The 25788-nt window shown below is 42.9% G+C and overlaps 1 protein-coding gene across 1 annotated transcript in view; it reads left to right on the top strand.

The window, feature by feature from the left end:
- DGKG (diacylglycerol kinase gamma) overlaps positions 1-25788 on the top strand; it is a 162189-nt gene that overhangs the window by 70373 nt on the left and 66028 nt on the right. Inside the window, exons 9-12 of the mRNA XM_060242030.1 lie at positions 5401-5450; positions 10513-10587; positions 11628-11747; positions 22958-23075. Coding sequence (XP_060098013.1) covers positions 5401-5450; positions 10513-10587; positions 11628-11747; positions 22958-23075 — 363 coding nt within the window. The remainder of the gene's footprint in view (positions 1-5400; positions 5451-10512; positions 10588-11627; positions 11748-22957; positions 23076-25788) is intronic.

Below are 25788 nucleotides of genomic sequence, written 5' to 3'. Positions count from 1 at the left end.
GGACATCAGATAGCATTCTCAGGTTTTTTTCACATATCTTAAACAGCACTTGCAAAATGGTCTTCCTTCTTTCCAGATCATCAATAAGCTTCATTGAATACACTGCATTGCCTTTTTAACATTTTTACCTGGCCCAGAGAAGTAGGAAGATTGTTTAAGAGCTCAAATTTAATTTATAAGTTCAGAAATCAGGCAAAAATCCAAAATTAACATTGTTAATTTATTCATTAAAGTATCTGTATCCAGACCTTCATTGAAGGCAGCTTTAAAGTTTAAAGCTTGATTTTAAACTTGAAATTAGGGGCAACATGGTCCCTTGCATTTTTATGATTTTGCCACCAGAGAAGAAGGGAAGTGAGTACTTAGGGACATTATCTGGCAATAGGCTTCCCAACCCTCCCACCCTGGTGGGGGACCCCAGGATTTACAGCCTCTTCCCCCGCTCTCCAAAAAAACGGAAGCAGGGGGAGGGGGGAAACGGCGCCAAGGAGCGTGGCGAGCCGCCCCATCTCAGAGGAGCAGCTAAGGTGAACTGGAGAAGAGGCGGCAGCAGCGCAGCGGCATCGCCCGCTCCGCCTCTGAGGTAAAATCAGAGAAGGGGAGGGTGGAGGCAGGCCAGGAGCGTGGCAAGCCACGAATCTGGGTCCTTCTAGGACCCGGACTCGCGGCTCGCCACGCTCCTGGCCTGCCTCCACCCTCCCCTTCTCTGATTTCACCTCAGAGGCGGAGTGGGGAATGCCGCTGCGCTGCCGCCTCTTCTCCGCTTCACTGTAACTGCTCCTCCGAGATGGGCTCAGCCTGAGCCCATCTCGGAGGAGCAGTTACAGTGAAGCGGAGAAGAGGCGGCAGCGCAGCGGCGTTCCCCACTCCGCCTCTGAGGTGAAATCAGAGAAGGGGAGGGTGGAGGGAAGGAAGACATTTAAAAAGGTGTGCCATCCCTTAAAATGCAATGGCCAAAACTCCCGTTGAGGTTCAGTGATGCTTGTCGCACCCTTGCTCCTAGCTCCACCCCAGTGTCTCCTGGCTCCACCCCCAAAGTCCCCAGAGATTTCTTGAATTGGACTTGGCAGCCCTATCTGGCAAACACTTCTCAGGGTTGATTCACACTATCCTGAGATTGCCCTGGTTATCTCTCCCTTCTCTCCCCCCCCCCCACGCTATTCTAGTACCTCCCTATTTGTGGCAAGGTGACAGGCTGACTCGTTTACCATTAGAAAATAATTTTATACCCTCCTGTCTTGAACTCAGCAATATGCAAATATAAACAGACTTTGCATGGTTCTGTTTGTGCAAGATCTTATGCAACACCTAATGCTTTCCTCTCTATATATCACCGGACTCAAAAATTGGTTACATAAGATTTTTCACAAATGAAAATGTAAGTGTGGACGCCCTATTTGACTTAGCGTGAGCAGCTATTGCAGTCTTTTTCTTGCAGTTCCACTTGCACTGGAGCTCTAGTGTAAGCAGAAGTTTTGTACTGGATCCAGCCTTCTGTCTAGAGGCCAATTTTGACATCACATTTCCATTGATTCTATGACTATCTGGAGACATCCTGAAATGTTTTTTTTGCCAAGAAGGGTTACTCACAGTATGTATCCTTACAACAATCCTACAATGCTGTTTTATAATTATTCTGCTCTTTGCAGTATACACTGGTAGGGATTACTGACAGTTTGTACAACTAGGTGTTTTCTGGAGCCAAATTGCTCATCTCTCATTATCTGAACAATTCTAGAATTGCACATAAAGTCTGGTTTGCTGTATGAGCCAAACTACTTATTAAGGTCTGAAGAGGACAAGTGAATGAATGAAGATGCCCAGAAACTGTGTTAAAAAGAGAGTGAATTCTAGCTGCTGCAAATTCTCTATTAATGTCCACAGTGCACAAAACTAAAACCTCATTAAATAATTTATGACCAGGTTTTAGAATGATATAGAGAACAGCTGTACAAGACTGCCCTCTGGTGCTCTTGGCATATTTTCATGTGTTTTTTAAACCATTTTTAAAAGATCCCATGTGTAGACCAGGGTGAAATCAAATAATTTCAGTTGACCTTACAGAAAGAATGACAAAAGAACCATACAGGTAGGGTTTTGGTTGTTAGGGGAGGAGGAAAGCTGATATCACATGTGGCAGTAAGTATAAATAAACTGATATTACATGGAGCTGAGATCAGAAGATAAATTCAGTACAGAATCACAACATTAGGAACAAACAGAAAAATACAGCACCTGAAGCAAGCAGTAACAACATGTGGAAATCACTGCTAAGTATTTAGCTCTTCAAGGATTCCATTCTCATTATGATGGAGTCCAAATTAATGTTGCTATTGTTTCATAATAATTTTTCCAATGTGCTAATCTTCTGGTTTGGACATTTCTTAATTATTCTTCTGCACATTTGATATACCGTTATGTTAAGCATAGACGATTGTACTCCAAAGACATGTGACATAGTAAATAGAGCAGTTTTTCTAGGCTGATTTAAGGGTGGGTTTAAGCATATATAGGCTTTGAAGTTTCATAACACATCTGAGCAGGGCTTGTCTTTCTCAGAAACAGATCCCACTGTCCCTCAGTCTTGGTGCATTGCTATACTTAGTTTATTCTCATCTTGCAAGATAAATACGCCAGGAGAATCACTGAAGAACTCTTTTGATCTTTTAATGGGCTGCTTCAGTTGCAGGAGAAGAGCTGACAGAAAGGTGCCCTGTTTTCCTTGAAGGTTCTTAGTAAAGCTCAAATGCCTGATGCTGGAGTTCCATGATTGGAACTAGGGTTGCCAATCTCCAGGTGGGAGTAGAGGATCCCCCAGTTTGGAAATCCTCCCCCCAATTCAGGGTCATCAGAAAGCGGGGCGGGGGAGGGAAATGACTGCTGGGCATTCCATTATATCCTATGGAGACCAGTTCCCATAGGGCAGGGGTGTCGAACTGATTTGTTAGGAGTGCTGGATCTGACACAAATGGGGCTTTGTGGGGCCAGGCTATGTGTATCATAAAATGTAATGTAGTGGAGATATAAACTTTATAAAGGACACAGACAAATACAAAGATATTATGTTTTAACTTAAAATACAAACATGCTTAAAACTCTTGCAGTATTTTGTTTAAAACTGAAAAGTAGAATAGTGGGATTTGGCAATGCAATTTGTAAAATAATACAACAAGAAAAAGCACAAGGATCACTGCAGAAACTAAAAATATAAAATGCTCTGAGCCTGGGAGAACGATGAAATGGCATTGTAAAATTTCCGCCCCCCTCCCCCCAGTCTACTCAGATTGGCAATGACTATCCAGTATAATATCCCCCTTTGGCTGTAGGTTCCCAAGTTAGAGTACTCGGTAGGTACTCTAGGTCCCTTGAGCAGAGACAAGTTGGGCCAAAGCACCAACCCTTGCAAGGACACAACTTCAGGAAGCCTGAGCTTCAGCTGTCTATACAGGAATGCTGAAGGTGAAACTGAACTCCACTCCATTGAAACACATTGCAGCACAGACAAAGCTGCAAGGAAAATGTGGAATGAATCTTCCATCAAGGTTCTTAGGCCATATCTATCTGGGCACAGAGATCTTCATGGAAAATCCACCCCACATTCTCCCAGCAGCTTTGATGGAGAGTCCATTCCAAGTTTCCCTTGCAGCTTTGTGCTGCAGCATGCAAAGACAAGGCAGAAAAGACAGGGAACTGAAAGAGAAGGGAACTTCCTCATCCTCAGAGCTTCAAAAGGTGAGAACAGGAGGGGGGGAAGAAGAAAAGTGCCCCAGGGGCCTGATTATAGCCCTGGGTTGGCTGGTTCCAGCTGCAGGCTAGGCATTTGACACCCATGCCATAGGGTATAATGGAGAATCCATCTGTGAGTATTGGGGGCTCTGAAGGACCTGTTTTTTTGAGGTAGAGGCACCAAATTTTCAGCATAACAGCTGGTGCCTCTCCTCAAAACATCCTCCAAGTTTCAAAAAGAATGGACCAGGGGGTCCAATTCTATGAGCCCCCCCTCCCAAAAAAAGGTGCCACTATCCTTCATTATTTCCAAATGGAGGGAAAGTATTTAAAAGGCTCGCCATCTCTTTAAATGTGATGGCCAGAACTCCCTTTGGAGTTAATTCATGCTTCTCACACCCTTGCTCCTGGCTCCACCCCCAAAGTCCCCAGATATTTCTTGAGTCAGACCTGGCAACCCTAATTGGAACCCTAGATGTACAGATCCCAACAGAAATGCTCAAGAGGCAACACAATACCAGCTAATGCCCTTCTTGCAAGAGAGAGTGGAGGCTTTTATGTTTGTAGTGTATGTGCTTGATCCCTCAACAGATGTAAATGGGGAGATGTAAATACTGATAAGCATAGCTGCTAATCAGAGAAGTGGTGAAGAAAAAGGGTCATGTTATGTGGTTGCCAACTTCCAGGTGGGGCCTGAAGACCTCCTGATTTTATAATTGATCTTCAAACTACAAAGATTCATTTCCCTGGAGAAAGTAGCTGCTATGGAGAGTGGACTCCACAGTATTATACCCGATTGAGGTCCCTATTTTCTGCTATCCTTTGGATCTACGAATCTCCCAACATGGACTTGGCAAACCTGGGATTTTGCCATTTCCTCCAGTGCAATGTTCTTGATGTAAATTGCGCCCCACCCCCCTGCCCTTCAAGTCATGGAGCAATTAGTTTCATGAGGGGAGATGGATTCCTCATGTGGAGGCCATTGATGCTTCCACAATTAGACAAGCAACCGCAATTTACAAAAACAAAAAACCAAGGATGAGATCCTCGCCTCACATCTCTCTTTGATCTCCTTTATCAAAACTTACTGTTATAAGAAGTCAACTTTCTTAACTGAGAAGAACATTTTAAACATTATGTAAAAGCAGTGCTTGCTGCAATTCTCCTCTTCTTATTCCTTCATTGGGATTCCCTCAGATAAGCATCTCCTCTCCAACTGTATTGAACAAGGTTCTATTCAGCCTACACTGGCTTCCCACTTTGCCTCCCTTTCATTTACTGATGATGATGGAAACAGTCCAGAGGAGTTTTCCTCTTGCTGATGACCCTGTCATTTGATGTAGGTGAAATTACTGGCATAATAACCAAATGGCCTTCCCACACCTTCCTTCTCTTTAGTGAAAACAAGCTATAATGGTGCTTAGAAATTTCCATAGGATATTCAAGTAATCTGTACCAGTGCAAACAGTACAAGAAAGGTCTTCCATTTCTGCTTAATCTTTGGGCGAGTTGTTTAGATATGGTATATCCAATATGTAGTGTTAACTGAAGACTGGTTTCACTGGGATGTGTGAAAGCTAATGCAGTTAGAAGGCAGAGAAACAAATGAATATGTCCATGATGCCTGGGGTGACATGCATTTTTTCATCCATCTGCATTTGTGTTCTTTTGCAGTTATGTTTCGTCTCTATGACACAGATGGTAATGGCCTCCTGGACAGTTCGGTAAGACATACTTCAAAGTATTGCTTTTCTCAATAAAGGGAGTTATCTTTCTAATGCCTGAAAGCTCTTCTGCTGGGGATGCTGTCCTGTTGAGTAGAGAATCATGTGCACACTGGCAAAGTCTGACTGGCATCTGTGGGTAGAGATGCTTCAACTCCTGAAGTTCAGACTTTGAAATTGGGAGGAGCTTGAGCATTTAGGGGGTGAAGGCCCTAAATAGGATGATAAAACCCTAAAATGTCAGGTCATAGTTCAGACCTTTATTGGCATAAGATCAATAATGATTCACAATCAAAAGTAGGTACAAAGGCCTGAAATATAGTAAGAACAATACATAAACAATCAATTAAAATAGCAGCCAATAATACTAATCAAAAGTAGACACCCAGCCATTAAAATACAGTAGTATGCCTAGATTTAATTGTATAGGCTTCTACTAAGAAGTTTGCAACACATGTAGAAATATGGGGATTAACATCTTTTAAAAGGTAGGATAGAATTTTCCTTTTAGTAAATACATTGTGTTGGAGATATTCAGCTAAAAATTGTCTACGTTGTGAGGCCAGGAGAGGATATTCTAAAATAATATGGGATATAGAATCAAGGACTCCTAATTCACATGGGCATAATCTATTTTGGAGAGGTATCTGTCTAAACCTACCATAGAGAACTGTTGATGGGAAGGCATTTAAATGCGCCAAAGTAAAAGTCCAACGATGGAATGGGGAGTCTAAAGTAAAAAAATCATGGGGTCTCTTCCCATGTCTTTGGGGTATACCTAGATTGGCTGCAGAGCAAACAGGGGAATGTGAGGGGAACACTTTTTGGTATTCGTGATCCATAAGCCTTAGTTGGATTGTTCTTAAAATATATAATTCATCACATAAGAAAAGAGTGTCCACCTCAATACCACGTTTTTGTAGTTTGGGGGAATTGTAGAGAGCCAAGTAATGCTATGCCTGTCTTTCATCAGGTAGTGTAATAAACTTCCTGAATCCGTTCTGAAATGAATTTTTAACCAGAACTTAAAAGCCATAATCCAGGTTCTGGTTTCTAGAAGGTGTAAACCTAGCTCTGCACAAATGGATGAGTAGGGGACACATTTGGGAGCACTTAAAATGATGATTGCATATTCTCCGCACAGGGACTAAAGGCTCCAATCCACAAAGGTATTCCATATAGCAACTGAGGGAGGATTTTAGCATTGTAAATTTTCAGAGTTGCTGGAATTAACTGGTTACCTCCTAAGAAATAGAACTTTTAAATTTGCGCCAGAGAACATCTTACTAGACTTACAGCTCTATTACGATGCGTTGGCCATCAAAGGTTGTAGTTAAAGGTAATTCCCAAATACTTGTAAGCCTTCACTTGTTCAATTTCTTCTGTACCAACGCACCATTTACAGAGGTACCAGCTCTTTGAAAAAAACAGGATTTTTTATTTTTCATATTTAACTACCAGTTGATTCAATCTACAGTATTGATGAAAGGCTTTCAAGTATTTTTGGAGGCCAATTCTGGTACGTGAAAGAATAACAGTGTCGTCAGCGTATAGCAGTAAAGGCACTGCTAATTGTTCTAAGAAGGGAGGGTGGCCCTTCACAATGGACATATGTTGGTTCAAATCATTCAGAAACAGATTAAAGAGATAAGGGGCAAGAACACAGCCCTGTTTTACTCCCTTTGTAATTGGGAAACTGGAAGAGAGTTGACCATCAGGGGATACTTTAATAACACTTGAGGTAGTATCATGTAGTTTCTTGATTATCCCCAAAGTTATAAGTTTTTCCCATAGCAGATCTCTGGTAACTGAGTCGAAAGCGCCCTTTAAATCGATAAAGGCTGTATACAGTTTTCCTCTTTTAGGCTTCATATATTTATCTGCCAAGAAGACAAGGGTGGAGCAATGATCAATTGTAGATTTCCCTTTGAGGAAAGCAATTTGTTCCAGGCCAATGATCTTTTCTTTAGTTAACCAATTTAATAGGTGATGTTCAAGATGTTTAGAATACAGCTTACATAAGATGGAGAGTAGGCTGACTGGGCGATAGTTTCCAGGGGAAGCCGAATTACTATTTTTATATATTGGCCTTATTAATAATCTTAACCAGGACTCAAGGATGTTTCCATTCTGATCGGAATGGCCGATCAGTCCACATATTTCTTAAAGAGTTCAGCTGGAATCCCATCTAAACCAGGGGCCTTGCCAGTCTTCAATTCAGAGAGTAGATCAATTATTTCCTCAGGACTCACAGGAGGCCATTCTGGATTGGTTGAAAAGGTCTCTATGACACAGATGGTAATGGCCTCCTAGACAGTTCGGTAAGACATACTTCAAAGTATTGCTTTTCTCAATAAAGGGAGTTATCTCTCTAATGCCTGAAAGCTCTTCTGCTGGGGATGCTGTCCTGTTGAGTAGAGAATCATGTGCACACTGGCAAAGTCTGACTGGCATCTGTGGGTAGAGATGCTTCAACTCCTGAAGTTTAGACGTTGAAATTGGCAGGAGCTTGAGCATATAGGGGATGAAGGACCTAAATAGGATGATAAAACCCTAAAATGTCAGGTTGTACCCTGTGATGTGGGATCATGATTGGGTCAATGAAACTGGTGTCTACTCCTTTTTTACATGCCTGCCTACTTCAAGGTGAATCATGGGTTTCTCTCTTTTTGTCCAAGGGGAAAAGGTCTGTAAACTAGGGGCATACAAGCAAGGTGTTTGACTTTGTATGTTATACCAGAGGCAGATGCTATGGAACCTGCTTCATGATGAATATCAACATCTCCATATGATCATTCCTTATGTCTGCCTCATCTGCGTCAAAATGACATGTTCATTTCCTGCCCCCTTGTGGTTTTCTTTATTAATTTACCTAATGTTTTACTCCCAGAGTCATCTAGCTAGCAATATAAATTCAGGATTAGAAATCCTTGTGCCAATCTGGTCTCCACATTTTATTTTCCATCTGCACTGCTGCGCACAACTACATGCTGAGACAATGACAAAATAACATTGGATACTAAGGACCATGAGTTCCATTCATAGAACTGAATTTTCCCACCTCCTCTCCTGCATAGCCAGCTGTGCCCTCTGAAATTCAGCCTCTGGGGTTTAATAGAGTCCTAGAAACAGGACTGTGTTTGTTGCAGCAAGGCTGGCCTTGCCACTAGGCAAACTAGGAGATTGTCTAGGGCGCTGGCCTTCTGGATGTGCCAAATTGGGTGCTTCCCATGTGACTCTGTGATCTTATCAGTGTGGGGTGATGGTGGTGCCAGAAATTAGCCTTGACTAGGGTGTCAGACAGTATAGGGCCAGTCCAGGAACTGGTGAAAATCCTCACTCTTCTGCCACTGGAAAATGAGTGTTGGCTCCAGTGGTACTTGTTATTCAGAGATAATATCTATTTGCTTGTTCCTGTCCTTGGTAAATTACTGTTTTTGTTCCTATTTCCCTTTTGGGGATTCTTTTGTAAAATATTACTAGTGTGAGAAGCTAGAGTTCTTCATTGTTCAACTCTCTTCCTCTGGATCTCCAGGAGTGAACTTTCTAAGTAGGTGGGTAGACACATCTTGCCTCCAGGACATAGGTATGTGAAAGAATGCACATAAACTCTGAGAAAGGAGGACACAGCCTCCCATTTTACATGCTGCACTTGCTGAGGTAGATTTTGAACAGCTGATAACCTATTGTAGGACATTTATGTTTCTCTAGTATTATTTTAACCAAAATTTCCTCTTGGACTTTAAATCCTTGGAGGTCAGGTCATTGCAGACTAAATAAATATGCGCTATAGCAGATGGAGTAGACCCTGAGCAATGTATAATGGCGGTTAGCAGAGGATGACTTTGGTGTAAGAAAAAAGGTGTCTGTGTTTTCATCTGTGAAACAATGGCAGGTGTGTAACAATGATATCCTCTGGCCCAGGGGTGGCCAACGGTAGCTCTCCAGATGTTTTTTGCCTACAACTCCTATCAGCCCCAGCCATTGGCCATGCTGGCTGGGGCTGATGGGAGTTGTAGGCAAAAAAAATCTGGAGAGCTACCATTGGCAACCCCTGCTCTGGCACATCGTGATTTCTTTACAAGATCTTTTTTGTCATAATTCCTTCCTATTAAGCCTAACCACAATACAAATGCCAGGTAAACATGCCCCTTTTCCTCAGAATATATGTCAGCTTTTGAAGCACTGATGTGTGGTGCCATTTCCAGGCTAATTTGGTGCCCCTTTTTTTCTACTAATATAGGGGGTCAATTTGAGTTGATACTTCCTGAGTATAGAATCACAGAATGCCCACCCTAAGATAAGGTCTCATGATGAAGTTTCTGTATCAGAGAACCTGACACACTCAGAGGCAAGTAAATTTCTAACCATGGCATTAGGAGTAAGGGAAAGTGAATCCAGTTGTCAGATACCTTACAAGAACAAAATACCACTAATTATGCATTCAGTTAAGAACCACCCTAGGTGCAGCATTAATAAAACACCAAGCTCGCTATCTTGACTCACCATAACCATCTCAGAGATTTCCACTGACACCAAAACTGCAGAAGATGCTCATGCTAGAGTACCTTAGAGAAACTTTTTGAGAATGTCAAGAACTTTAAGCAAACCTACTTACACATGCCAGCCCATCAGCTTTCTCTGCAGTACATTTTGCTCAGGCTTTCAGAAATCTTACTATAAAATCCATAGGTCGTGCTGTTTTTTTTCCTTATCTTTAGCATATACCTTTTTAAATGTATATTTTAGTTCATCTTTGTTTCAGCTAAATTGTATTTGTTTTAAATTATTGTGGAGTAAAACATAAATATCCCCCTGCTGTGAGTTCTCCAAAACCATTTATCCTCACAATCTCCAAGAGCAAGTAACGAAATCACTTACTGCTACATCAGAGAGTTAGTTAATAGAAAAAGGCATTCACTGGCCCTCACTTTAAAAAAAAAGGGGGGGTCTTTCTCCCCTGATATGCTTGTGACATCAATGTACTTACAACTTAGATTACTGTAAAAATATAATCAGCCACATTTTTTTTCTTTTTTCTACTATTTATTTCTGAGCTTAGGAGTTGGATCGTATCATCAATCAGATGGTTCATGTAGCAGAATACCTGGAATGGGACTCTACAGAACTAAGGCCGGTAAGTTTCACTGTTGAACACTGTCAAAGAGTTAAAGCATAAAGGTGATCATGCTATGACCTAACCTCAAGAATCTGCTTATACATGTACTCCTTTGAGGCTTTTGAAAGAAAATGCAGTCCCATGATGGGTATTCCAGGAGCCCGCTTTCTTTTACGTTTTGGTTATTTTTAAGGTTTGTTGTAATTTTTTAAATATATAATAGAAAATAGTTACTATCAAACAATCTCTCACTCTTCCCTAACGGTAAGCAGAAGAGGAGAGATGAAATGAGAAAGAAAAATAAATGAAACAAGAAAAGGAGTAGGAAAAGAGAAGGTAAAACATCAGGCAGATACAAATAAATTCTATATCAAGATTTCATAGAGCTGTAAAAATTCAGCCCAAATACTGTTATGTTTCATTCTTATGTGCCATCTAGTATTTTTCTCCCTTCAGTGCAAGTCTTCTGTCCAAGTTTCTATATATGGTGGAGCTACAGCTCTCCAGTGATGCAGAATAAGACATCTGACAATAGCAACAACTCTTTAAATCCAAGGCTTATACCCTGATGGGAGTTCCCATGTAGAAAACACACAGTTTAAGAGTAGATTGATAGCTGAAAACTGAAAAAATGAGTCCAGAATAGCTTATCTACATATTTAGGAAGCTTAAATACCCATATAAATTCTCTAGTGGCTTCACTCTCCAGGCATATCTCAGTTCTGATGGACATGTCACAAAAAAGTGTGGATGTCTGAGATGAGAAACAAAGAAGACTAAGGAGAAAGGAATTGATATTCTGTTTTCATTAGTGCATTTTTTATCAGTCATGATTTTCACAGAGTGGGAAATAAATAAACGAACAGAGCAAGCGTGAGAGTTGTGTGGTTCAAGGTTAGTGTTGTGTATTGTAGTGACAATTAATTTTAATTAATGCTAAATTCAGTTTCTTCATTCTCCAGTCCAATGCATTGTATAACCCACCAATGGAATAACTACATTTTGGGGGAGGATATGACAGAGGATATGATGTTCCAATGAGATTTTCTTTCCTGTAGATCCTGAAGGAGATGATGGAAGAAATAGACTATGATCATGATGGGACTGTGACACTGGAAGAATGGATTCGAGGTGGCGTGACTACAATCCCTTTGCTGGTCCTGCTGGGCATGGAAACGGTGAGCAGCAAGTCTGACTTCAAGATAGAATTAGGGTGGTTATATACCATTTCCCCAAATCCATGCAGATGAATATGTATGCCATATACATTGTCTGGTGATTATGCATATTAACTGCATTCATTAACGCATTGTCTGCCAGTCGTTTGACCATTCGCTCATATTTAGTTCTCAGTCAACAAAAGCTGGGGGGAGGGAGGGGGTCAATAATAACTATGACTTTCTTCATTGGCTGGAATTCTGGAAGGTGGGAGCAAACTTGGTCTCACTAAATGTATGGACAAAATGCTGGATTCCTGTTTTGCCTTATATCTCTGTATCTGCACAAACTAGATACTTTTATTTAAAATGAAATCAGGGCAAAGCCGATGCAGAGTGGCATGCCCAGTATTTAGACAAAGCTTGGCAAATGTTATCAGAATGAACCAGCGTAGGAGCTATTTTCAAAGAGTGTCTAACTGAATTATTATATAGTGTTATTGTGATTTTGGTACATATAATACTTTCCACCATCTTTTCTTCCTGCTTCTAGGGCTCTTTTTGAGCAGGGCTGCACAGGAACACAGTTCTGGCTGGCTTGGCATCCAGGGGTGTGGCCTAATATGCAAATGAGTTCCTGTTGGGCTTTTTTTACAAAAAAAGCCTTGTGTGAAACAATTGTGACATCAGAGGGTGTGGTCTAATGTGCAAATGAGTTCCTGCTGAGACTTGTCTACAAAAAAAGCCCTGTGTGAAACAATGGTGACATCAGGGTGTGTGGCATAATATGCAATTGAGTTCCTGTTGGGCTTTTTCTACAAAAAAAGCACCCTGCTATCCCCCAATGACTTTGTTGTAAATGTAATTGTTCATAGTGAATATATGACATCCTGTAAATTTCAGTTAAAATGATTTCCTAGTGAAAATTGATAGATGGAGAACTATAGTGGCAAGAAAGGAGCACAGAAGTTGTCAAAAGTAATAGATAATGGGTATAACAGTCTGTGGAATACCTCCTGCACAAGCCCTGTTAAGGTGACTTGTAGATAAGACTTCGCAAAATATCAATTTTAGTGAAGCAAGAGCGAGGGGGAAGAACATTTTACACAACAACTTTCTGAGGAAACACCATGGGAGGGCGCCATAACTTCAAAATCCATAATAATTTCCTTTTAAACTAGATTCAGAAGGTAGCTGTGTTGGTCTGCAGTAAAACAGCTATCAAACTGTCTATGAAAGAAAACTAGTATACCTACTATCTGTGCACCGTTTTGTATGAAAGAATGCTTGTCTAAAAGTGAATTGCCTAGTAAATAAGCCAACAGAGGGCAGAATCTGCTGGGGATATCTCCTGAGCAACCCCATGGAAATAAGAGATTTTTTTCCAAGTTAGATCCACCCATAAAATGGCCTCTTACTTCAGGGGAAGGATGCTGGGGCTGGGGGGAAATGCCAGAAGAACAGATTTGCCCAATATGTGCATCTCCCATTCATTTCTATAGGGCTTGCACAGGATGCTTCCTGCTGGGTTGTACTTCAGGTCTGAAGGTAGACCAAAAAGATATCATGGAATTAGGCAGTCATCATCAGATTTAGGCTATCTGAAAGTCTATAGAAGAATGAGAACCAGGTGACCTCCTGCAGCAACAAGCCAGAATGAAGGCAGCTACAGGGAGACATCTTACACATCACCTCCTTCTTGCTCCTTTTTAGCTGAAGATACCAGGTGCTCTGCATCTGGGTCATAGCCCCTCCCTATCCTCCCTTTCTTCCTCATCAGCATCTGTAGTTGGGCTGTAAATTTGAATAATGGTTATATTGGTAGACTTTCCATGAAGTCTAGTTGATACTATCTGGTCAGGTTTTGCATTATAGCTCTTGATTGCTTGTGCTACATTTTGACACACTATTAGAGCAACTGTGTTTCTTCATTGTTTGTCATTTTCAGAGTAAAACACTTAGTAATATTCTGACTGAAAATGTTCTAATCCAGTCCACTTTAGTTCACTCACTCCCATGATCATACTGTTTAAACATTCCATTTCTCATTTTACATTTCAAGTTTACCTTGATTCATACTTCTCATGTCTCACATTCCTATAATATATGTCAGACAGCTTTGGACTTTCCTTTTGCATCCACTTACAACAACAACTGAACATCCTTTCAGCTTTAGTCCAGTTGCATCATTAAGAATAGCGCTACTTGTACTTGTCCTTGGCTCTTCCCCAGTAGCTGATTATGTGCCATCTGATCTGGGTGTCTTGTCTTCCAGCACTATATATTACTTAGTTTGGATAGTCTCATCATAGGGTTTTTGAGGTAAGAGACTTATCAGAAGTAGTTTAATATTGCCCTCTTCTGTGCAGCACTAACCACAATATACTGCAGTGACATTGCCATTGTCTACAAAATATCTTCTGCCTGTGTTGCCTTCCACTACTGCTGCTGTCCAGTAGCTGCCCTTCAAGGATTCCTCTGCCTCCATCAGCATTGTAACTGTCAGTTCTCTTCTATTGATGTAGCTGTTGATTACTGCAAAGGGTGGGTGCATCATAGTTTAATGTCTTAGCTGTGACTGTTCTGCCTTGAGTGACTCTGCTAGAAATTTAATCTCTTGACAAGTCTAGATAGACAACATCTACTGGGTCACCCTTGTCCACATGTTTGTTAACCCTCTCAAAGAACTCTAAAACAGGAGTGTTGAACTCATTTGTTATGAGGGCCAGATCTGACATAAATGAGACCTTGGATGAGGTCAGACGTTCAGAAAATCCCGCTACGGGCATGAGTGGAGTCCAGAAGCATGTCGGATTTTAAGCGGTTGTCCAAACGTCAGCATCTGCGAATGGTGGTTAGCTCGTTTGAGTCCCGTGTTGAGACGACTGGGGCGCGGACTAATTTGATACTGCTTTAAATCCGGAACAAAATTCTTTTGACGGTTCCTGAGCGGAATTTCTCTGTTTGAACGCTCCATTGTTGCCGACTCGTCGGAAGCACACCACCACTTCCCTCCCAAAGCCCCCTGCAAGTGATATCACTGCGCCAGTGAATGAGCGAGGAAATGTTGGCTCGATAAATCGTTTACCCGCCCCTATGTCCGGAAACAAAACTCACTTTTGAAACTAGATGTGAACTGATTTGAATTCCTGGGTTTTTTTCTGCACACGTAGTGCTCGTGCTGGAAAAGTAGTGCCAACGGACTAGCAAAACTGTTAGTGATTCAACCCATTTAAAAGCGACGCGCATCCCCGCCCTTGAGAACGAGGTCATGGTGGGTGTGTGAGGTCTCTCGTGGAGAAGGGAGGAGACGCTGGATCTGCTCGATAGTGCAGATAGCGGGCATCACTGTGCCTGCGCTAATGCAGATTGACATCTCATGAAACGTGGTCTGGTAGAGCACTCTGATTGACCAGCAACGAGACCCACATGGAATAGAACGGGAGCCTGGCTGTTGTCTGATCAGAAAATTGGTTGTGCGGATTATAATAGAGGCGCATTGCAGATGGATTTAATGGTGAGTGTGACCGCACCCGTTGTTGGGCCTGGCCATGTTGATCCAAGCCACATCGGGCAGGGCCATGTGTGTACCCATTTAAGATTAGGTAGCAGAGATATAAACTTTATAAAGGACACAAACACAATTAAAGATTTTTTTAAAAAAAAACCACCTTAAATCATGCTTAAAACATTAGCAATAGTTTTAAAGGTGCTTTTTTCATATTTCTCCAATAGGATTCAGGGAAGATGACGTTCTGACTCTTTCCTTCCTTCCCCAGGGGACCACAAGGGGGAGGAACCCCAGCCAATAGAAGGAAGAGAGGATTGGCACAAGCTCTGCCTCCTCCACTTCCTTCCCAAGGGAGGAGCCTCGGCCAGTGCAGAAAATAGAGGATTTGCTCTGTAGCTCTTGTGCAATTGAGCAAACCTTGAAAGCAAGCTGTGATGCAGAAAGAAGCAAAAGAGAGGGAGAAGGAAGAACATGATGACCAGTAGCTCGTCGACTTGATGGGAGGCTTCTGGGGGCCTGATTTGGCCCCAGGGCCACATGTTTGACACCTCTGCTCTAAAACTTTAGTGAGACAAAATCTTTCCTTACAGAATCCTTGCTGATTCTTCCTCAATAGCTTCCTCAATGGGCCTTCTAATTCTATCTTTAATAATGGATTCTACCAACTTACCCTGTATCAATATTAGACTGACCAGCCTGTAATTTCCTGAATCTCCTTTGGAACCTTTTTTTTTAAAAGATGGAGGTTATATTAACCACCTCCCAGTTCTCAGGAATGCAGGCAGATTTTAGTGATAGAGTGCATATTTTTGTCAGGAAACCTACAAGTTAATGTTTGAGTTCTTTCAGAACTCTTGGATGTATGTCATCTGGGACTGGTGATTTGTCAGCTTTTAATTTGTCCATCAGTAATAGGACCTCCTGTCTCATCACCTCAATCCGACTCAGGTCTTTTGACACCCCTCTTAAAATCAGCAGTTTTGGAGTGGGCGAGCACCTCCCATTTTCTGCAGTGATGACAGAGGCAAAAAAAATGCATTCAGATTCTCTAACATTTCTCTCATCATGCTTTAGTAATCCTTTTTTGTCCTTGGTCATCCAAAGGCCCCACTGCCTTCCTGGCTGGTTGTCTATGTCTAATGTATTTGAAGAAATTTTTATAGTTGGTCTTGATGTCTTTTGCAATATGTTCCTCATAGTCCCTTTGCCTGTGCTTTCTTTTATTTATCTCACTTGGAGTAGCCTTCCAGTGCTTAAAGGAATCCTTCTTACTTTTTACTGCTTCCACTACTTTGTTCATTAACCATGCAGGCCTTTTAAAAACCCTGTATGTAGCTTTCCTAACCTGCGGCATACATTGCATCTGAGCTTCCACTATTGTAGTTTTAAATAGTCTCCAAGCTTCCCAAAAAGGATTTGACCCTCCTTTCCTTACCTTTCCTTTCAGTTTCTTTTTCACAAGCCCCCTCATTTGAGAGAAGTTACCCCTTCATGAGGTTATGTTGGCCTCTTGGGGCAACACCACATTTATATAAGTACTAAATTTAATAGTATTATGGTCACTGTTCCCAGCTGGTACTATCACATTTACATCTCTCACCAGGTCTTGAACCATCTGCTACATGGCAAAGTCACTGAAAGTATACAGATCCAATCACTTTCTTTAACACATATTGACCCACTCATAGCATTTCTGTAAGCAAATCTATTTCTTTTAAATTCTCGGTTTTACTGGACTGTATAATCTCTGACATACAGAGCTGCTGATCTTTCCCTTCCTATCCTTCCAGTATAATTTATACCCAGGAATCACTGTATCCCACTGATTATTCTCATCCCACCTAGGACTAACAAGCTCCCAGCAGGGGATCCCCCGGTTTGGGGGACCCCAACCTGCCAGCACAGAGCAGGCCACCAGGGGGATCCCCACCATCACATGATGTGCCCTGCATGATGATGTCACCTGGATGTGACATCGTTGTGCAGGGTGTGTCATGCCAGGAGTGGTCTAGGATTTACAGTAAAAACTCTGATACCATAGAGTTTTACCATGAATCCTAGAGCATTCCTGGCATGATGTGCCCTTTGTGATGATGTCACTTCCAGCTGACGTCATTGCACGATGTGCACAAAGCACACAAGAGGAGTGCCCCACCATAGCAGTGGAGGGACTTGGCAACCCTAATCCCACCAAGTTTCTGAAATGCCTACAATGGCTATGTTCTCCTCTGATACTAAGCATTCAAGGTCCCCCATTTTACCTCAGATACTTCTAACACTTGCTTATAAACACCTATAATTCCACAGACACATTAGGCCTGCAACCTTCTCCCTGTGGCTTCCTGTGGTCAGGCAGTCAGCATTGTTTGTCACCCTCTCAGTAGCCAGTCCTAATCCATTTTCCTTTAGAACAGTAACAGCTACCCCTTCATCTCTTATAGATGAGCTATCTCAAACCAGAGATATTTCATTTCATTTTTTGTTTTGTTTTTAACTAAGCATATTTCAGCTTTCATGTGCTGTTGTTTGATGCCATCTAAGGTTGCCAACTGTAGATTGGGAACTTCCTGGAAATTTGGGTGTGGAACCTGGACAGGAGAGTTTGGGAGGATAAGAACCTCAGCTGCATATAATGCCTAAACTACCATTTTCTTCAGGATCTCTGTAATCTGGAGATGAGGTCTAATTCCTGGAGATCTCCAGGCCCCACCTGGAGGTTAGCAGCCATAAATTGTCATCACGCACACACTTGTGCACACAGAACCCTTCAAGTAGCAGCAGTCTGATATCCAGTTCATTGGCCATGGTCCAGAGAGAGAGAGCTTGCTCATGAGTAAGGTTACTGTTGCAGTTCTCGCTTTCTTAAACAAGCAGGCCACCTATTTTAAAAAACAGCTTTCCTCTTGGAAAACAGAAACTGCTACAGGGAAAAGCTTTCTTCGAAAGGAGCTTTCAGCTGCACAGGCAGCGTCCTTATTCATGTGTAAACAGCTTCTCTCTATTGTGGTTTATTATAACCCTTATCCTTTATTCCCAGATTAAATAAGCACACACACAAAGTGATTACAAAAAAATTATATGGTAGTTGCTGGGAAACAGTATGTTCTTGCGCACATAGGCACAGTAGTGTGGCAAAACTGAAACAACACCATTTTCATCTAAAAATAGCTAACAATAGTATTGTTGATATAAGAGACTATCCACAGGATGGTTAATTAGTTAGTAACTGTCTGTGCTGTCTTTCAGCCCCATTTAGGGCCCCTAAGGCAGTGCACTACAGTCATAAAAGCATAAAACATCATCAACATATAACCACAGAGGACACAACAAAAGAGGACATGACATAATCAATCACTTCAAAGGTTTTATGGAACACACTGTCTTCACTGGGGGACTTATTGCCTGGGGGAGAGGTTCCATAACTTGGGGGCAGCAGCTAAAAAGGCCCTCCCACATCTTCTGGGGATGGACATTTGATAAAGGAGGAGGCAGTCCTTCAAATTCTGTGATTTCTAACCTTTTGGACTTTCAGTAATTAAGCTGGAGCTTTGAATGGAACCTAGCAGCAAACTGGAAGCCAGTGGAAAATGACATCACCTCTCTAGGAATTGCCAGAAACTTAGGGTTGCTAAGTCCAAGAAATATCTGGGGACTTTGGGGGTGGAGCCAGGAGACATTGGGGGAGGAGCCAGGAACAAGGGTGTGACAAGCATAATTGAACTCCAAGAGAGTTCTGGCCATCACATTTAAAGGGACAGCACACGTGCTTACATTTCAATATTGATCTTTATCTTAGTCACTGGTTTCCTTACCAGCCCACTCCTCAGAACTTCACTCACACCCCCAACCAAGCTAAGGGAGCAAAGGCTACTCAGCTCTTGTTGAGCCCCACCGGCCCCCATCATTAGGGAAGTGGACAGGGCTGAGGGCACCGGTCTGCCCTGAGATCCCTCCTACTCCCCGAGAAGAGCAGACTACTATTAAAACCCCCAGCCTCCCCTCAGAGCCCCGCAGCCAGGCCCAGCGCCAGCGGCACCGCTTAACTTTCCGGTGGGGCGGCGTGGCGGAGAGCCAGCGCGACCACTTACCTCTCCGGTGGGGCGGCGTGGCGGAGAGCAGGAGCCCCGCAGCCAGGCCCAGCGCCAGTGGCACCGCGGGCAGCCTCGAGGCCGCAGCCAGCAGCCGCCCACACCGTCCGAAGCTCCCCACTGGCCCCAGCAGCCACCAGTCAAGGCCATGCGCCGCTGCAGCCCCGAGGGGAAGGGAGGGGAGGGGAGGCTGCCCCGGAGCGCCGTCAAGGGCCGGTTGGTGGCGGCGCGGATGGGCCACTGGCTGCCTCCTCCTTCACCTCAGCCTGAGCCTTGGCACCGTTTCCCCCCTCCCCCGCTTCCGTTTTTTTGGGGAGCGGGGGAAGAGGCTGGAAATCCTGGAGTCCCCCGCCAGGGCGGGAGGGTTGGGTAGCCTACAGAAACTCTATGGTGGTTTGTAGAACAGACACTTCTTTTAATCTGCTAAAAACATTTCCATGATTCTACAGACCAACTCACTGCCCGCTTATCTTAAGAATTGCTGCTTGCCATTCCCATTTTGTCTGATGAAGTCTGCTTAAGAGCATACGAAAGCTTACATTCTGAGTAAAATTTACTTGGTCTTAAAGGTGCACTTGTCTACTGCTTTGTTCTAATTTTCCTTTTGTTCTAATTTGGTTTGGTTTTTTGTTTTTCAGGTTAATTGATTACTTAATGTTTTCTGGAGCTTGTGAATCACTGACAAATTTAGTATCAGATTTTGTTCCCTTGAGGAGATAGGGGGCTTAAGTACTTTGTAGCTAGCCAGACTTAATGACTCTGAAATTTCGTTCATTGTTTGTGATATCACAATTCACAAAATAACATTTAAAAAAAAAATAAGAGCAGTGGCTTTGGCAAATTACAAAGGGCAAAGCATGCAGTTCAGAGACCTTTCCCTTCTGACAAGAGGGGATAATTTACAATTGATTTGTAAATACTCAGAGAACCAGGAGAAAAAAATAGAAATTAATGATACTAGAAGGACAAAGGAGGACTGAACCTTTAAAAGGACAGTAACCCTTAGTAGCAGTTTGAATGTCCACATGAGACCTTGGTGCTGCAATTGCATTACAGAGGTTTGTTGTTTTTTAAGTCAGCAGAAACAAAGACTGGAAAAGGCTGGGAGAATAATGAGGAAAGGGTTGCTAGTGTTGTCTGAACTTGCACTAACATTTAGTGAATGGCACTTCTATATTAAAAGGCTAGTATGGATGGGACCCAAAATAGAAAAGTAGTAGGCACCATTTGTGGAAAGATATGAGCTCTCTAACAGAGGGGGCTTACATTAGTATTGTGGCTGCAGAACCATAAACACTTCTGCTTGGAAAAGGATGAAATCTCAAAGATAATAGCTGTACTACTTATTGCAACAAGCACTGTTCTGGGATATCTGAGCAGCTGCCTTTCTCCTTGTGCACATCTGTGAGGTGTCATTTGAGCCAGTGAGGATATCTTAATACAGCAAAGGAGATATGTCCTTGTTCTAGAATATACAGGGCTTTCCCATCACAATTAGTTACCAGCAGTGTTCCCTCTAAGCTGAGTTAGCATGAGCTAGCTCACAGATTTTTAGCCTCCAGCTCACACATTTTTGTCTTAGCTCAGGAAGGATGACCCCAGAGCACAATAATTTATACAGTAGCTCACAACTTTAAAGCCAATAGCTCACAACTTTAATACCAGAAGCTCACAAAGTAGAATTTTTGCTCACAAGACTCTGCAGCTTAGAGGGAACATTGGTTACCAGTACCTGAATTCCTATATAGGCAAAGGGAAGTTTTATACACTCTCCAGACAAGGATTTATTTATTTATTTATGGTCTTGTCATCCTGCTGTTCCAGCACTCAGGTTGCTAACACATCGCCTCCCTGACATGGGAATATGTGGGACAGCCTTGAAATGGCTGATCTCACCCCTCCAAGGTCGGGGACAGAGGGTGGTGCTTGTGGGGACAGTCTCTTCACAGTACCCACTAGAATGTGTAAATGTCATCATCAATATGTTGATGACACCCAGCTTTATCTGTTGATGAGTGACCAAGCAGACACACCACCTCAGATAATTTGGCTGCAGGACTGGAGGCTGTGGTGAGATGGTTGAAACAAAGCTGGTTGAAATCGAATGCATCGAAGATGGAGGTCCCATGGCTGGATTGAGGGGATGCCCAGGTGGGAGGCCAACTCCCAGCACTTGATGGAATGCCTTTGACAACAAGGCCCTCTGTCAAGAGCTTGGGCATGATCATAGTTGCCTCCCTTTCAATAGAGGCACAGATCATAAATGTGACCATGATGGCATGTTTCCACCTACCGCAGGCCAGGTTACTAACTCCCTACCTGTCTTACCAAGATCTAGCTATAGTGACCCATGCAACGGTTACCTCCAGGGTGGATAACTGTAACTCACTTTATGCCAGGTTTCCCTTAAGGCTGACCCAGAAATTGCAGCTGATCCAGAACGCAGCTGCATGATCCTCACAGGTACTCCATTGAGGACACACATTCAACCAGTGCTCTGCCAGCTTGAGTACCAGCTCAGATTTAAGACTTTGGCATTGACCTTTAAAACCCTAAATGATCTGGGGCCACTGTACCTGCAAGACTGCCTGTCCAAGTACATCTCCCCAAGAGCTCAGCAGTCAGTCAATGACAACCTGTTGGTGATCCCTGGCCTGTAAGTTATCTGACTATTCTTTTTAGCCCTGGCCCCCACCTGGTGGAACACTCTGTCTAATGAGACCAGGGCCCCGAAGGACCTGAAACAATTTCACAGGGCCTGCAAGACAAAGATGTTCCACCAGGCATATGGCTAAGGATAGCAATCATTAGCTGAATATTAACCCCAGCCAAGAGGGAATATGAAATCAGCTTTTGGAAGAAGGGAGAATGTGGTTGCTAAGTAAGGAGAATGATAGTTTGCATCTGTAGATGCCACGTGTAGGTGTGTGTGACTTGAGAAATCCATTTTCACACATATCTTCTGACACACACACAAAGGAAAAGCTTTTATGAGTCAGAGGTGAGAAAAGTGGCTTGCTGGTGGGACACTTCCGCGCATAGCCTTGTATTGCAGCTGGAGGTGCCAGCCACCAGTACCATGCAGAAGGGAATATTTGGAATAATATAGCACACCCTCCTGTAATAAAGGACTCTTGGGTATCCTCACTCTGGCTACACTCAGTGAGTCATATGGACTGACTTTATTCTCAGTCCACCCATTCTCCTACAGACAGTAGCTTTTTCAGCAACTTGAAAGTAGCATGAAGAGCCATTGCAGCCCATAATAATACACATTCAGTTCTGCTATCTTGCTATGATCTCTGGGCAAGCAGATTTTTCAGGTTCAAAACCCAGCAAAACCTGTTTGAACAGAGACTAAAGAAGTAAAAAACAATGTATACTGTAGATAAAAAACAATGTATACTGTAGATAACTATGGTTCTATAATAAGCGCCTTCCAAAAGTAATATAATATCTGTATAGCCTTAGAAATCCAAGTGGGAAGAAAATTATATTGGACTTTAAGGTGTCACTAAACTTGCAAGAAAGATGCAAGAAAGTAATGTTTGTGTGGATCTGTCTCCTGAGAGTGAGCTGTTCTGGGTTCCCTTCTGTGTCTCCCATTAACTCTATGGACTTTTCCCCTGCAGAATGTAAAGGACGATGGTCAGCATGCCTGGAGGCTGAAGCACTTCAAGAAGCCTGCCTACTGCAATTTCTGTCGCACCATGCTCCTGGGGGTCAGGAAGCAAGGCTTGTGCTGCTCCTGTAAGTGCTCCAGTAACACCACAGGCCCAAGGCCAGGGAGACTAACCTCTGCCCTCATTTTGTTGGATTAAGGATGCTTTGGCTCCTGTATGAAGGACTTGGAGCTGTTGATATCTGAATCTGTTTCTAGGATGCCAATGGATCTAAAGCCAAGAATTTTGTGCTCCAAGGCCCCCTCACTTGCCATCCACTGTTGATGTTCTTTAAGACCCACCTCTCTATTACTTGACGAGTTTTCATTTCAGAGGATAGCTGTGTTGGTTTCATAGAAGAACTAGGTTTAAGTCCAGTTGCACCTCAGAGACCAAGAAAGTTTTCAGGGTTTGAGCTTCTCAAACCAAGGCTCCCTTCTTTAGGTATCTGATCGAGGGAGCTTTGACTCTCAAAAGCTTATACCATGAAAGTCTTGTTGGTCTCTAACGTGCAACTGAACTTGGACCTGGCTCTTGAAGATTTTTTGATGGCTTCATCCACATAGCTAGTTACTGAATTATTGCTCAAGTATTAACCAATACAGTCCTTCTGGAGTCTCAGGACCTAAGCATACATGACATTATCCTTATGATAAAAAAAAAAGTTAGCTAGTTTCATGTGTACCTCTGCTTGTGCACCAAAGAGATGGGCAGTTCCAACTAGATTTACAGTTATCCTCCTGTTCCCTTTCCACTGCCTAAACATGTTCTTGTTGGAGTGATAGATGCCATCCCATGATTCTGTGCAAATTTAAGCACACCTCCTTATTTTTAGCATCACCAAATGGCCACAAGGTGGCATCAGTAATAATGTTCAGTGGTGTGTTTGAATGGAATAATCCATTGTCGATAACTAAAACCTGAGCTTGTTATGTGCAAATGTTCAAATAAATGATTGCACTTAGGTTCATGTGAGTCCATCTGTTATCTGATGCTAAATTAACCATATCCACCTACCCCCGCATCCCATAAAAAGTCAAAACATAAAAGTACTGTCTGCAGTGACACTTGTGAAATGCAAGCATGCAAACAAAAAACAGATCAACCTAACAAGTTGATGCTCTGCACAGTGCAGATTAGACTGTAGCCTCTCCAACTCTGTAGACCAGCCCTTGGTCATCTTGCTGTGCAGTGCAGGAAGGTTTCCCCAGGCCACAGAAAAAGGAATGGAAAAAGGGTTGCTCCACCTTGTTCTTTTTCCATTACCCAGGCAGGTCAACAGCTCTCTCTCTGGCCCTCCTGTCCTCCCTATTGGCTATGCCAGGGACTTGACTGGGTAAGCTGCTGGCCTTCAGTCTTTTCTGCTTCTCCCTGACTCTCTGTTGGCAGGGTGGGGCTGCTAGGAGCTGCATTTCCCCTGGCAACAGTGGAAGTTCTGGTTCTAAGTCCAAGGGCATCTCTTAGAATGAGCGTATACAAGTGCCACATATGTGAATGCACGGACATGCTAAGAGGAACCCAAGACCAGTCAGGGGACATAGAAAAAGAGGAGTGATGACATGAATATGTGCTTGCACAAATGGACAGAAACGTCAGGTCCCTGTAACTGTAAGTATACACCAGAGTGATGTCATATCTGTTTAGGACCTCAGAAAGTGATTCTGACCTAAGCACTCTTACTTGACTCACATCAGTAAAAACTTCTCTAAGAGGCTGGAGGAAGACTTAATGGTAGAACCAGATTCATGTTTATTTCCTTCAACTATATCTCACCTTTCTCCCTGATGTGGATAGAAAGAGGCTTATGTCAGCCTCCTCTCCTTCATTTTATCCCTATTGCAACCCTGTGAGGAAGGTTAGGCTGAGAGTGTGTGACTGCCTCAAGGTCTTTCAGTAAGCTTCAGTAGCAGAGTGGAGATTCAAACCTGGGTCTCCCAGATCCTAGTCTACTACTCTAACCACTATACAACACTGTTTAAGATCCAAACTCTGTGTCCAACATCTGCCTAATCTATCTACATGTGTATCATATTTATCTTACCTTTTCTCCAGGCTATATATGTGAATCTCCTTTCTCCATTTTATCCTTTCAGCAACCCTATGAGTAGATTAGGCTGAGAGTGTGTAACTGGCCCAAGATCACCTACTGAGTTTCATGGCAGAATGAGGGTATGAACCCTGACTTCTCCATTCTTATACACTCTAATTCCTATACCAAATGGGATATCTGACACTTTGGCTGAATTCAGACAGCTGATTTGAGCCAGCATAGGTGCAGCCCCCAGGTGGATTAATAAAGCAAGGTCAGACAGGCACAGCTGCCACCTATCCCACTCTCACACTCACCCCGTCCTCCGACATCTCTGAGATGGATCAAATTCTTCTGCCACACTCCATCCATCTTTCTGGAGGTCTCAACATGGGAGTGCACAAGTGAGGTGGCTTGGTGGTGTGAACCCACCAATCTGCTCTAGGTGCTCATCGGTATTCTTTTTTAAAAAAAACTGCCCAGCATGCATGAGTAGATGTGCACATGAGCACATGGCTACTAAAAATGTAAGGGAAAAAAAGAAACCCAAAGCATGCTAAGGAGATGGCGTTCAATAACCATGTGAATGTGCCAAAGTGTCCCCGCACGATACATGGGCACATCACACAGGAGTGTCTGATCAGAATTTGGCTGCTCCATTTTGGGGTGGCACAGTTTGGGATGCCGCCAGTGTGTGCGAAGCTGCCCATCTGTACCCAGCCTTTAACCACTTTCCAATACACATCATTAGGTACTGAGGTTTTGTGAAATA

This window comes from Heteronotia binoei, chromosome 6 (assembly GCF_032191835.1).
Source record: "Heteronotia binoei isolate CCM8104 ecotype False Entrance Well chromosome 6, APGP_CSIRO_Hbin_v1, whole genome shotgun sequence".
Lineage (NCBI taxonomy): Eukaryota > Metazoa > Chordata > Lepidosauria > Squamata > Gekkonidae > Heteronotia > Heteronotia binoei.
Note: the sequence above shows the minus strand (reverse complement) of the source record. Positions and strands in the feature narration are given on the sequence as shown.